Source organism: Amphiura filiformis, chromosome 6, assembly GCF_039555335.1.
Source record: "Amphiura filiformis chromosome 6, Afil_fr2py, whole genome shotgun sequence".
Lineage (NCBI taxonomy): Eukaryota > Metazoa > Echinodermata > Ophiuroidea > Amphilepidida > Amphiuridae > Amphiura > Amphiura filiformis.
The window spans coordinates 65436649-65452347 of NC_092633.1; the positions used below are offsets into that span (position 1 = coordinate 65436649).

At 38.2% G+C, this 15699-nt stretch overlaps 1 protein-coding gene across 1 annotated transcript; it reads left to right on the top strand.

Moving 5' to 3' along the window:
- Positions 1–2192: 2192 nt before the first annotated feature.
- On the top strand, positions 2193–8708 carry LOC140154109 (uncharacterized). Its single transcript, XM_072176717.1, has 5 exons — positions 2193–2234; positions 3388–3427; positions 4547–4626; positions 5896–6514; positions 7485–8708. The coding sequence occupies exons 1-5, from the start codon at positions 2193–2195 to the stop codon at positions 7745–7747; spliced, it is 1044 nt and encodes a 347-aa protein (XP_072032818.1). The 3' UTR covers positions 7748–8708.
- Positions 8709–15699: the final 6991 nt, after the last annotated feature.

A 15699-nucleotide genomic window follows, 5' to 3' on the forward strand; every position in this document is an offset into this window, starting at 1 on the left:
GATGCACACGAACAGGTTCGTTTTATATCATTTCCTAGTTATTAATACTAAATTTCTTTATAAAAAATCCAATATCGTCGTTAGGATTAAGTGGAATAGACCGAAATTGGCAATTATATAGGTTTGTGCAACACATTGCCTGAGCTAATATGGACTCAAAATGACCACTGGATTTATAAAGGAGTAACTGGGTTCGATCTTGTGCACACTGAATGAATCCAAATGATATATGAGATTACATACACAGGGTAAGTCAACTTGTTATCTCCACTTGTTTTCTTACGAATTAGGGAGAGCATTCAATTATTCGCTGTCGTAGTGCACGTTAGTAACTATTGGTTACTGCTCCAAGCCTGGGCTCATACACATGTTCCGAATTTTGATATGCCATAGGCTTTGTGTTGTGATCATTTCGATCAGTGGTTCGTAACAAAGAAAGCGTGATCCAGTTGACCTAGCAACGGCCATATTCTAACGTGCACTACGACAGCGAATTTCAGAAAATAGGTGCATAGTGATCATTTTCAAAGAATACTATAGTACATTGTAAATGTTTGGAAAATCATGGAATTCTATTTTAACAGTCACATTTTTACTTTTGATAGAGAAATACTGTTGAAATTATAATGTGTGACAGATTTTTTTATTCCATTCCATTTCATTTATTTGCCAGAACAATGAAAACATACTTGGGTTAAAGCACCAGTTTATAAATAAACAATGATTACAATTAATATAAAAGTGAGGCCGCTGCATGCCCACTGGACCACTTGCGGGTGGACAAACGAACATACCTACCAGTGAAAAAGAACAAAATAAAGATGATGAATAATTTCAACAAGTATTCGTTATTTAATTTGCTTCAAGTATTTTTTGATCTTCTAACGAATGCTTGTCGACGAAAAAACAATATTCGTCATCAAATATTCGATGTCAGAATACTATGGCAAACAAAAATTTGATGTTGAATACTGTCGCCACCGAATGCTTGCTGTGTAATACTATCGCCACCAAATATTTGATGTCGAATACTGTCGCCACCAAATATTTGATGTCGAATGCTGTCGCCACCAAATATTTGATGTCGAATACTGTCGCCACCAAATATTTGATGTCGAATGCTGTCGCCACCAAATATTTGATGTCGAATACTGTCCCAACCAAATATTTGATGTCGAATACTGTCGCCACCAAATATTTGATGTCGAATACTGTCGCCACCAAATATTTGATGTCGAATACTGTCGCCACCAAATATTTGATGTCGAATACTGTTCCCACCAAATATTTGATGTCGAATACTATTGCCACCAAATATTTGATGTTGAATACTATTGCCACCAAATATGCGACATCAAATATTATCGCCACCAACCCAACTATTCGATGTTGAATACTGTTGCCATCAAATATGCGATGTCGAATACTATTGCCACCAAATATTCAACTTCGAATACTATCGCCACCAAATATTCGGTGTCGAATACTGTCCCCACCAACTTATATTCGATGTCGAATACTATCGCCACCAAATATTCCATGTCGAATACTGTCCCCACCAAATATTTGATGCCGAATACTATCGGCACCAAATATGCGACGTCGTATACTGTCACCACCAACCCAACTATTCTATATCGAATACTGTCGCCATCATTATATGCGATGTCGAATACTATCGCCACCAAATATTCAACTTCGAATACTATCGCCACCAAATATTCAACTTCGAATATTATCGCCACCAAATATTCAATGTCGAATAGTGTCGCCACCAAATATTCGATGTCGAATACTGTCCCAACCAAATATTTGATGTCGAATACTATTGCCACCAAATATTAGATGCCGAATACTATCGCCACCACCAAATAGTCAATGTCAAATACTGTGGCCACCAAATATTTGACGTCGAATACTGTCGCCACCACATATTTGATGTCCAATACTATCGCCACCAAATGTTCGATGTCAAATACTATCACCACCAAATATTCAATGTCGAATACTGTCGCCACCAAATATTCTATGTCCAATACTATCGCCACCAAAATATTTTTATATCCTTTTCTTTTATGTTGTTTGATCATTTTGATTGCTAAATAATATCATTTTTCATATCCGTTATATTTTTCTTCTTCTCTCTCTTTATACTTTAAGGTTTCATGAAAATAATTTGCAAAAGTAAGAACATGGCACTTAATAGAAGACTACTAGTAAAGACATTCAAATTAGTAAGTATACAAAATATAATAATCTGGCATAAATTGAAGACTGTCGTGGACGGTGTACCAGGCACCAGGAATTGTTTTCCGGGGAAAATGATGGGGGTGAAACGTGAAAGCTGGTAGGGTAGGGATCAGAAAATAGTCGGGTTTTGGTGGTTTTGGCATCACGCCGCCACTGGACTGATATGCATCAGTTGTTTTAGGTGTGAACACGGTATTAAATAACATCTACCCCTGTAGGACCACTAACACATTTACAATTTACAACAAAAACAAATGAGCCCTTATGAATAGAGATGTCATTGTCACCATTATGTAAATAAGTGGCTAATTAGGTGTTCATACACAGTCCATGGTATTATTAAAATACTGTTTGATTGCTTAAGGTATAATATTTAATTCAGTGACCGTATCCAGACTACAGGCATATGATCTTCAGACAGATGGCAGGACATAAGTCTTGTGTCAACATTAGTGTATTGTGTTGGTGTGAAAATATTTAGCTCGCAGGGAGCTTTCAGTGCTTTTGAAACCAATTAACATAATTTGACACCCATGGCACAAAACACGGTGTTTTTCACTCTAAAAAGGAAGATGCACTTATTGTTTTTATTTATCTTCTATATCAGGATTGTTAGGGGGGACGTCCCAATGGAAAAAATGTAGGGGACGTGTCCCCCGTCCCCGACCCCTCGCGCATCCGCTGCCTATGGTCATTTTGGCTCCCACCAGAATCGTATATGCCGTAAAATTTGCGTGCCGGAAAAGTTTCCTCAAGTGGCTCCTTTCAAATACATGGATCCGCCCCTGGTGAAATGGGAAGGGTGCATTTGTATTAAGTCAATGAGGGGATGAGCAATGTCTTTGCAGGTCGAAAGGGTCCGAGTGATTTTGGCATTTAAACAAAAGGTCACTTTTCGATATATTACCACGCTCTAAGAGGAGGTGTAAAAAACCTACATAAACGTAAAAATATGTTGACTTTCCGGAGCGGGGGAAGCGATATTTGGTGGACCCAAATTCAAACTCATTGTACAAAATAGATAAATGTTGCAAAGCACTATACATTAACGGATATTGCTAAATGTTCACATGGTCAACGAAAATATATAATATTCTTTGTACATTAATTTGTCTTTAATTTTGATTGCATTAACAGGTCATGTTTGCAAATATTTTAGTACAACAAACCACAACAGGTGAGATTAATCATTACTTCCTTGAAAGTATAGAATGAGTTATATAGCACATGAGGATCTAAAGAAAACATCCCAGCAAACACAAAACGTTTTCGACATCATTCGCAAAAGGTTATAAAAGGTTGTCAGAAAACGTTTAAATGTCGGGTTATATAAAGGGTATAAAAACGTTTTAATAACATTCCAAAAACATTCTTGAAAACTTGATACAAAACATTCTAAACAGAATGTTATTTTGGGGTTGAAAAAATGTTTTACGAAAAATGTTTGCCCAAAATATTTTCAATAACGTTTTAAAAACGTTTTCATGACCTTTATATAACCCGACATTAAAATGTTATTAAAAGGTTTTGAAAAAAAAACATTTTAAGAACATTTCTGTGTTTGCTGGGTTCAAATATTTTAACATAATGTTATTTAAGTATTGACACAATATTTGGCAAAAATTTTTGCAAAAATAGTTTACAATAACATTTTTTGAAAACATTTAAAAATATTGTTGTAGTGTGTTTTCATACAAAACGTTTTAAAACGTTACCATGACCTTTATATAACCCGACATTTTAATGTTATTAAAACGTTTTTTGCCTAAACCAAAAGCCAAAATATAACTTATTTAGAACGTTTTTAAAACGTTTTTGTGTTTGCTGGGATCAGAGATTTTCTGTACAAAAATATTGCACAAAACCAAAGTAATTCAGTTTAGATTTTGCAGTAAAAAACTGATTGTTACAGGGAATGTTCACATTTGTGAACGTTTTTTACGTTCAATATGAGCAATCCTTTTATTCATAACCTTTAAATAAATATGGATGTATAAAATGTATTATTTAGTTTCAGCATTTCGTGATCCACAGCCTCATCCCCGGGGCCTCATTCCCCACTTTACTTAAAAACAAGTTGAGATTTTTATACCACTCGAAACCTCTGGCTACATAATGTTTATGTACAAAAATATCGTCAAATTTAAATTACGTTCTGGTGTACGAGCTATTACGTCGTTGCGCCTTTGTACATTTCTTTTGTTATAGCGTGTATATATATTTATTTTGACATTAATAATTTACCATAAAAATAATAAGAATAATGTCAAAATGTGAAATCTCTTTACATTGGCAGGTATTAAGTGTTATGTTTGTTCTACATCTGACACTAATGAAGAATGCAACATAGTTAAGTTATCTTGTCAAGAGTCAGAGGTAGGTAAATCATGTAAGGGACCGTTCGATATTGACGCCAGAGGTGAGTTTTAAAGGGGAGATCCGAATTTTTTGGGAGGTCTTGAGGGGGGGGGGGTCTGAATTCAGTTTTACTTGAACCATGAGGGGGGAAAGACCCTTGATTTTGATACTTCACCCCACCCCTGCTTTGCTTATTACTCTCATCTATTATTTTGTCCAGGCAATTTTCAACCCTGATTTGGGCCCCAAACACCAACCATTTCAATTCCTCAGGGAACATACCCATACAATTATTTTAAAGCTCTCAAATGAGCGTGTTTCTCGCTACTTTTATTTATCATCGAAGAGTATAGCAAAGCGAGTATCAGCCCTGGGAATAATGGGGTGCGTGTGTTTGAGGTCATTACGTGTGCCGGAAGGGTTGTATGCACACTTAGAAAAGGGTTCTTGGCGGATGTCCTGTATGCAAAACCCTCAAGAGAAGGGCTGAGAAGCGGGTTAAAATCAAAAGAGCCCCAAAGGCGGTGGCCTTTCCAGAACATTTTCTGGTATAAAATAGTTCTTTTTAGCCGGGAGGGGGGGGGCTGATTTTTAAAAAATCTGGATCTTTTATTTTTAAAAAATTGTGAAAATTTTGACCTAGAAAGCATAAAGAACCTAATTTTTTCACTCGCTACGCACACATATGGGCAAATTTGAACCTTTTTTGACCGAAAAAGCATAACAAACCTGGGTATTTTGTTTCGCTCTTGCGGGTGACCATAATACCCGCCTACCCCCTGTTTGTAGCCCGTTCCATCCTTTTTGGTTCTTAGTAAAACCATAATTTGAAGGTTTATACAGGGTAGCTAGAGAATATTTTAGGTTTTATTTAGAATCTTTTTTTAAGAGTGGATGGGTGTCCGTGGGTGCGAATCTGCGTCTTTCTATTTCCGTTTTCTCGCGCATTTGAAGAAGATAGCCTATAGAAGATCAAGCACGAAGGTATTGAGACAAGTGGTAAAACTACATTGTTTGTGTTCTTGTTTTACGATTTCATCATAATTTGTGGGCATTATTGTAAGTTTTGAGTGTAAACTAAATGACACACGGGTAATTGATACAACCGATATGTATGTGTCAGTGGGGTGAGGGTGTTGTGGGTGTATGAAGGGCCCGGATGAAGGGTGTGTGTGCAGTTTGTTTGGCAATTCCTATATATCTGCCAATAAGATTTCTTTATGTATAGGTGTGTTTGTTAATGTGCCCTATAATAATTCAATTTCATCGTACATTGTCTCACAACAGGTATGTCAAAACACCATTCGCAATGCCAACGGTTTACATTCAGTAGAAAAGCAGTGTAAAAACGACGTAGTTTGTTCCGATAGTGCAATGCAGAGTGATGGCGACTGTGGCATAGATGAGTATACCGGGGATACCTGCCACTATTGCTGTAGTACCGAACTTTGCAATGTTGAACCTGTTCCTGGAATGCAAGAAGCAACAACTCCTTCTATGACAACATTGTCGATTCAAAGTAGCAATCAACCAACTATAATTGAAACCACTTCTACACTAGTCACTACAACAGATACCGATCAACCAACAACCGAAAGCACTGATACGCTGATCACTACAACAGGTAGCGAACAACCAACAACCGAGAGCACAGATACGCTGATCACTACAACAGGTAGCGATCAACCAACAACCGAGAGCACAGATGCGCTGGTCACTACAACCGGCAGCGATCAACCAACAACCGAAAGCACAGATACGCTGGTCACTCTAACAGGTAGCGATCAACCAACAACCGAAAGCACTGATACGCTGATCACTACAACCGGCAGCGATCAACCAACAATCGAAAGCACAACTGGCAGCGACCAAATCGAAACTACTGATAGACTAGTCACTCCAACAGGTATTTGAAAATAGTTACACACATATACACAGTGGCGGCACCAGAAGGAAAGGCAAGGGGAAAGTTACCTGCCCCAAATGTTTTCTCCCCCATTCCCCAGTAAGGAGAAAAATACTCTCCCAATTTGAAGACATTTCGCTTCCCTCTTGCCACCCAGAAAAAGTTCCTGGCGCCGCCAATGCTCATACGCACACCACACACGCTCATCCCTCCTATTCGCTGTCGTAGTGCACGTTAGTAACCATTGGTTACTGCTCCAAGCCTGGGCTCATACACCTGTTCCGAATTTTGATATGCCATAGGCTTTGTGTTGTGATCATTTCGATCAGTGGTTCGTAACAAAGAAAGCGTGATCCAGTTGGCCGAGCAACGGTCATATTGTAACGTGCACTACGACAGCGAATACACCGAAGCACCTGCCTATATACCACCTCCCCACGCACCCCCACAACACTATGACCACATACACCCAGGGGCGTAGCCAGCTGTCTTGGTCAGGGGGGGGCAAAATAAAATTTTTGGGGCACTGACGAAAAAAATTGCAGTTGCATCATACAATACATAGAGACTGTATGTCTTCGAGCTTCCCGAAAAGAGCCTTATTGGGATGATGTGTGCGCGTAGCGTGAAAAACATTGTATTTTACACTATTTTCGCCCATTATCCGGCTATAAAAGGGCTTTATTGTTACAATTTGCGCGCGTAGCGCGGAATATTTTTTGTATTTTACACTATTTGCATAGAAACTGGCTACGCTACTGCATACACCCCTACCCACTATCACATCACAAACATCCACCCAAGAACAGCCTGGTATCTAGTGTTGACAAAATATCAGAGCTTTGTGCAGCATGCAAGTCGCCCACATTGCCAGTAGAGATATAGGCCTATAGAAGGGATCTTTGTTGCTTGTTCTGTTTCGTTTTCAGTTAATTATTAATGTTTATCACATTATTTCATTTTGTCTCAGACACATGCTATCGCGGACCTGCATCTGGGAGCTATTTTAAACTTTTCATTCAAAACGCAGCATTGAAGGATGCCCATTCCATCGCCCACCTGCAGAGAAGTTCAAGAATGTCATGTGCCACAAGTTGTTTCCTGAAAGAGGGCTGTTCTTCGTTTAGTTTCACTGATAATAACATGTATTGTGTTCTTGGCAATTCCAAAGGTGGAATTGAGACTGTGGTAGAAATTGACGGTACAGATTTCTACATCATGATTTATGCGTGATATTTGAAACAGAAAATGAAAAATAACCGGAAGAAAGAAACACAGACCAACCAGGTATGGTGTTGGGACATTACCTGTTTAAAACTATAACAAAGACGACAAATATGCAAATATAAACAATAATCAAGAAGATACAAATGATATACAAATAAAACGACCACACAATTAACTTACAGGACTATAAACAGATAAACAAAACAAATAATCGAAACTGTGAATGCACAAGTTCAGCCATATTAAACGTAACATTTGCTGAGGAGGACGCCCTCAAGTTTGGTCACAATTCTGATTTTTATCATTGTCATGATTTCTAAAAGTTTAAACTGAATTTCAGCACAACTAGCCTTGAACTTTCGACGTGTAACACACATCTTCATAAACAAACAAACAAACAAACAAACAAACAGAAGAAGTCCTATGAGTAAGTTGTGTTGGACTTGTCCTTTTTTACCATTGGCGACTTTTGGTCGAATGAGGGCGCTGTATAAGGTTGGCAATTCCTCTGGCAATTCCAGCCCCTTGGACGCAATTTAGTTGCGGAGATTTTTTTTCTTGATTTGGCCTCCCTCACTACTCTATCACCCTTGACTAAAACCCTTGTGTATTCCCAGTCTACGCGTTATCTGCTTGTCTGGCCGATGTACGAACTTGCACATGCGCCGCACAGTGTCGACATCCTGTATTATAAATATTTTTCCCTGCAATCAATCACGTCTTAATACTCCGTTGGTGACCGACCGCAAGAAAAGGAGTCCTATCTGATTGGCTAGAAATCGATCGCTAGATCGCTCAGTTATGAAGTACAAACTCAAAATACAGAGATGTATTCAATTCTATTTAAATCATATAATTATTCTATTATTGACGCAGATAAAGAAAGTTGCATATGTTTCGCCGGTGCATTGTATTATAGACTTGTGATTTAATATTCTATACAGCACGTGGATCTGAGCTGAATGGGCTGTGTGTGTTCCTTTTACATAATTATAATTCTCAAACAGTTGAATATATCACATTTTAACGTAGGATTTAAATATCGTTATGGTGAAAATGCAGTAAAATATATCCGTTTAAAGAAAACAGCAATCGCCGCTGAGTGTATTGAATTTCCAGTTAGTGTATTGAAAACATCATATGGGGTACTGTAGCGTACTGAGCATGCGCAAATCGTAAAAACTTGTAGAATAGAAACTCTGTGGTATCTCATATCGTGTAAATGATATGTTTAGCCTGAGTCGCTCGGCCTATCTCGAACAAAATCGCCATGCGTAGCTGTTGAAAAACAGGTGGATTCGCCGTACTATCACGGCAATTTTTGACACGAACATATAGGGATGATGACGCTGTGCGCCGCAGGGAAACTCATAATCCGCACCGATTCAGTTTCTCTGTTGACGTGGGATCCTTGGGTGCGAATAACAATTTCCTCATTGTATTGTGTGATCTGAAGCTTGTAGCAACACCGTATGATTTAACAAGAGCACCAATGGTGCTGTAGCTCATTTTCCCTAATTAAATATGCAAATTAGTTAATTAATATGCTTAACATTTGAGTATTTTTTGTTTATATCAATTACTTTGTACCAAGTTTTAAATTTCTATGATCTTCACACAAAAACCGATTACACCTATCTCACCTTAATATAAAGCAGGGCCAAATTTTTACGAGCTGCATAGTCAATAAGATAACAATAATGTTAATTGGACCACTAAGTACTTATCTTGGAGACAAACAACTGGGTGAGAAGGAAAACAAGAAACAATTATATTGAGGGTTTAGGACCATACACTGCAAACCCAAAGTGCCTATATTTCAGCAGATCCTCTAAAATTGGTTTGGCAGTAACAATTAGTGTGTTGCTATTGGGACCATTTACCGGTAAAAAGACGGTAAAGGGATTAATTCTGCTCAATATAAACTGACCTTCCCCGCTATTTACCGGTAAACAGAGGCGAGTTTTTACCGGTAACGTTTTCCTTCTTGAGGAAGGAAAATAGCGGGGACGCTTACCGGTAAACGTCAATAGAAACTCACTCCGTTACGATTGAATGCGCATACAGGGAAGAAAACGGAAGTTGAGTCGCGAAATTGACCTCTGCATCATCAATGAGCTAGCTTGTTTATGTATTATACCATGATTATCATGAGTATACCATTCCGTTCGCAAAAATTCTTAGGCCTAATCACATACAAATATTTGACTCACTTGCTATAGGCTTAAATAAAGTAAATGGAAGAAATATTCATAATGCATTATCCCTGCATTATACATATTATGCTAAATATTTAAGTGAGTTATGATTTATGAGTAAATTTATGAGAAATAAAACAACAACAACAACATCAGCGGATGAATCCAGCTGTGCATGCGAAATAAATAGAAATCAACTCGGATCCGCGGCGGTGTGTGCTTCAGAAAATTAGAAAGATTTCATGAATTCAATATTATGTTGTTGGGACCATTTACCGGTAAAAAGACGGTAAAGGGATTAATTCTGCTCAATATAAACTGACCTTCCCCGCTATTTACCGGTAAACAGAGGCGAGTTTTTACCGGTATAATAGTCATTATAGAAGCCACACAGCTCCCTTATTTGCCAAATACAATATTTTAACTCTTGCAGACACCTACAAACTTGAATTGGGGGTATTTATGTACAAGTACAGTAATAATGAATTACCGGGCGTATTTGATGGCTTCTTTACACTACGTTCCAATATTCATAATTACCAAACGAGAAACGCAGATAAATTCAACTTAATGAAGAACAACAAAACATTTACTGACCATGCCATTCGTACTGCTGGTCCAATATTATGGAATTCATTGCCAAACTCAATAAAAACTGCAAATTCATCGAAACATTTCCGTAAGATATATAAACGTGACTTGATCTCAAAATATGATTAATTCTTGAGCATTGTGTTTCTCGTTTGTTTGTTATACTTTGTTTTGTTTTTACTTCTTTTGATGGTAACATTTCTTTGTTAAGGGGTGACTTCCTCTGGCCTTACTGGCCTTCTGGTCATCCCCTCCATAATTCGTTTGTTTGATATTGCCTTTGGTTTTTTTTAAATTTATACTTGTGTTATTTCATGTGAATTATGGGAAAATAAAATATCTTGTATCTTGTATCTTGTATCTTGATGTTAAATTACTATTCGCTAAAAAGAATATTAACTGAAATTAAACTGTGAAAAATTAAATTATAAGACCTATTTTTTTGCGCGCAACAATACTGAGTACGGTACTCACGTCGATATCACCGAGGGGGATTTCCCAATGGCGTAATTTGATGTACGAGAACGAATGAAAACGCTAATAAAAAACATTATTCTTCAGTCTTCTTTTCTCATGTTTGCTACCTCATTTTTAGCCAAACAATTAAGAAAATACTACAATATTAAAATCCACAATGCTTTGCGATTGACCCGGGGATTGACCCCAGTGCACGACCTTTCGCCAGCAAACTTTTCAGGTGTGTCAATTGACGCTGTTCATCGAGTGTTTACCGGTAAACAACGTGCAATGGAAACTGACCGTTATCCGCCTTTCGCCGCTATTTGATGGCGAACAGTTTTACCTGTAAAATGCAGGGGCCTCAATAGAAACACGCTAAATGAGGGATTAATTACTAAATATAGGCACAAATTTAGACCACTATTTGGGGAGTATACAATCCAGAAGATCAGACCTCAAATGTAGTCTGATAAATAGACTCAAAATTAGACACTATAAGCCCAAAACAGCATAGGGTGCATTTTACACATGGGTGGTTCTGGAATAAGAAGCAAACATGGGTATCATTATGGGCTCTTATAAATCATTGCAAAGGAGCAATTTCCAGTTCAGTGAATTGCTAGCAAACAATAAGCATGGATTTCAATGGTGATGTTATTAATAGTATTATTTGAGCAGTAATTTTATATATAGTTGTACAACAATCAACATTGAATAAGTGATCTTCAGAAAAAGTGTATATCAAACCAATTGGGAGGGAGCTAGCAGACCATGAATGTGTCTATAATAATTGTTTCCATAAGTAATTTTGTCCAGTATCAGTTTAACAAAAGCTAATACTCTAGATTCATATCTAATCTCCAATACTAGAAGTTTTGCTGAATTTAGACGTTCTGGGTTTGCAGTGATAGCTGCTCCATAGACATTTGGGTAATTTCTGCATTCTATATTGTACACATTTTACACCTGGCAGCTATTGCAGATAGGGTTTTCTTGCCCTAAACCCCTAATGTGTACTTTATCTGTTATATACAAAATTGTAAAAACACATCTAGGTAGGGTTTATGCAATAGCTGTCAAGTGCTTTATTTTTAAGATTATGTATAGGGTAGCTATTGCAGATACGACCTTCTCGATATAATTACTTTCACAACATGTTTGCCTGATCTAATTAAGTGTATTTAATTAGCTCTCAGTTTATTTGCTCAGTATTTTATGACTGCTAAGCCTTTATAGTTGTTTACTGGTCCCCCAAAAACCTCCCAATTGGAAAAATTACACATTATTAGCACATAGCAGCACCATTGAGTTATTAGTTAGCCTTGGTGCAATATATGGACTTGCAAAATGTATGGCAAGCAACACTGAAAAGCAAACATTGAAGCCGCACTGAAGCAATTAAAATTCAACATCTCTTTTACAAAATCGCCAGATCAAGGAGTTAGAACAGTGTTTGTAATATGATCAGCACCACAAACAGTCTGTAAAGGAGACTATTCTATGAAATCTGGTAAAAATTTTCGTAAGAAAATGCTCCAAAAATCACACTTTCCGTCCGAATTTTCCTAGCTAATTAAGTAACAATCATGAACGATCATGCAAAGATTGCTCCCTCAAATTAACAGCTCCATTGGTCAAACGATGTAGCAAGAGAAAGTAAAAAACATACAGAAATATGGACTACACCTATAGCTACATTTGCGAGCAAATGAGCTAAAAATGAGCTGGAGTTTCTGCGACAACCCCTCCATAAAGATTAGGAATCAATATTAAGAGATCACATAATGAAGTTCATGGATAGACACAACCTTCTGAGTGAGTACCAGCATGGATTTCGTTCCGGTAGATCGTGTGTAACACACTTGATCGGAAGTGTTGGATATGACAAGTATGATAGAAGAGAAACGAGGAGTAGATGTTGCATATTTGACTTTCAATAAGGCATTCAATTCCGTACCACACCAAAGGCTGCTGGATGGAACAGTTGAATGGGAACCTGCTGTCATGGATTGAGAGCTTCCTATCGGATAGAAGACAATGTGTTTCAGTAAATGGAGGCAAGTCTGAATGGGCTGAAGTACTGAGCGGGACACCTCAAGGGATTGTGTTGGGGCCCATATTATTTGTGGTATTATGTTAACGATCTGGATATCCTCAGTAACTGGTCCCAAGACTGGTGGTAGCTGAAATTCAATGTGGACAAGTGTGGGGTTATCCATCATGGCAGACAAGAAAGCCCTGTCACTTACAGCATGGGGAGTGGGATGATCAGACAGGACTTCAAAGTTAGAGCAGAAGAAAAAGACCTAGGAGTGATTTTTGATCCAACGTTGAAATTCAGCAAACATGTTGGGACCATAAGCAACAAGGCAAATATGATAGTGGGTCTTTATATCAAGCACACTTTTGATTACATGGATAAAGAGACATTTAGACCAATTTATAAAACTCTAGGTATGCCTCATTTTGAAAACGCCAACTGTGTTTGGAGTCATTTCTTGGAAAAGAATATCACTGCCATTGAGAAAGTTCAGAGGCCTGCCACAAAAAATAATACCATCTCTTAGTGAGCTTCCATATGAAATGCGACGTCGAAGACTCAATTCACCAAATCTTGCATACCGGAGAATACGGGGCGATATGATTCAGGTGTTTAAGATTATGCATGATAATGATACGTTTAAGTGTACACTGTTTACTATGAAAGAGGTTTATAAGGAACTTAGAGGTCATGATCTTCGAATCCACAAGAAATATGCCCGCCTCGACATCCGCAAGTACAGCTTTGCATACAGAGTGGTAGATACCTGGAATAAGCTTCCACCATCTGCAGTAAATGCGCCTCCCATAAACAGTTGGACAGAGGTGGATGCATACCCATCAAATAAACGGAACAAATTCTGCTATTAACTTACCGTGACTTCTTAGACAACAGAAGTGATAGTAATGAGAGTGATGGTCATCCATTAATCAATGTGAATCAGTTTCGGCTTGTGATGGTAACGAGAGTGGTGGTTAACCAACAGTCAGTATATGCAGTAAAGAGAAAGATGGACATCAGGTAGTGAAGGAACACGTGTAGTAAAGAGAATGATGGTCAGCCACAGGGTAGTAACTGCATACCATGGTGAAAAGACCTACATATATTGTATGTAGTAAAGTGAGTGATGGCCATTTAACAGGTAACTGCAAGTGGTAGTAACGAGAGTGAATAGTCAACCTACAGATAGTGCATGTAGTAAAGAAAATGATAGCCATCTATACTATAATGAGATGATTACGAGTTTGGTGGTCAACCAACATACAATGCCAAGGTCCATGTATTTTAAAAATAGTCATCCATCAAGTACAGTGGTAATGAAAGTGGTGGTCTACCAAAATAATACCCTTTCAACCATCAAACAGTTCAAGGGATTCTTTGTAGTACAGATAATGATGGTATTTTGAACCAGGGAATGCAAGAGATGGCAGCAAGGGTGTTTGTGATCTTAGTTCATAAGGCCTTCAGGGCTTCGGCAATATAAGTATCATGCATTGTGATTTTGTGATAAGTTTGGGTGGCCAAAAATGAGACTTTTGTCTTACCAGGATCCCGTAAAGGCAGGTGAATACAGGTAAATACAGGTGAGTAGGGTGATGAAAGTTGACGATTTCTTGCCCTCTACTTGGTTGACGTTAGTAGGAGGGTCATAAATGTTCCTACGTTTGTCCTAGGCTAGACCAAAGGTCCAATTGTGGTATCCGCAATGTCCTGAAGCAGACTTGACATGCTCAACGTCCTTCCCCTTACATCGGGATCTGTCACCCGATTTCAGCTCTGTGAAAAATGTTCTGATAACACTTAGTTTGTGGACGATTGGATGGTGTACGTGTGAATCAAAATAGAGGTATTGATCCGTATGTGTAGGTTTTCTGTAGATAGCGATACTCACGACGAGGTATCTGTCAACATCTGGTTCACTAGTGAATTTGATGTGCGAATTCTGGCTGTTAATGTGCTCTGTGAAAAGTAACACATCTGTTGGGCGAATGATTACGTAGGTGTCATCTACATAACGAAGCCACACGGATGGTTTAACAGGTGAATTGGGTAAGGCGATGATCTCAAAATGTTCCATATACAGGTTTCCGACGACCGGACTGCCCATAGCACAACCCAAACATTGGCAATATTGTCCTCGCAAAAGGGTAGAGCTGAGACAAAATTCCAACAGTTGTATTTAGAACTTGGTCAGCCGTGAGATCAGTCTTTTCTTTCCAGCTTGTGTCCTTCTCCAATAAATCCTTCGCTGATACATCATAAGAAATCAGTGTTTTTGATATGATGTTCACTTTTCCAGATCAATACATTCAAATAATATCTACAAGGTACTTGATGCCAATTGGTCGGATAGGCGCTCCCTCTTTATCAACTTTGGTAGCGCTTAAAACAATGTCACATCACATGATGGGGGGGTAAACTAGGAGTGCTCGTAATCCGACAGATTACCCTCCGACTTATTTTTGAAATTTCAAATATTTTCCCTGTCAATTGTCAATCGTAGGTCTCAATTTATTCAGCCAGAGCCCTCAAGAATGTAAAATGTGGGGGTAGGTGGAGCACAGTGTCATCGCCCCGATATCTTCATGGCAGAAATCGCCATGGTAGGGTGAATCCACCGCCACGCATGGCCATTTTGTATCGACCTGTTTAATAGTTTTGAGTCGCAT

What these genes read in the sequence shown, in the direction of transcription:
- LOC140154109 (XM_072176717.1), top strand. Translation starts at nt 2,193, where the DNA reads ATGGCACTTAATAGAAGACTACTAGTAAAGACATTCAAATTA. An exon ending in TAGTAAAGACATTCAAATTA is followed by an intron (nt 2,235 to 3,387) that starts GTAAGTATACAA and finishes TTGCATTAACAG; the next exon opens with GTCATGTTTGCAAATATTTT. An exon ending in TATCTTGTCAAGAGTCAGAG is followed by an intron (nt 4,627 to 5,895) that starts GTAGGTAAATCA and finishes GTCTCACAACAG; the next exon opens with GTATGTCAAAACACCATTCG.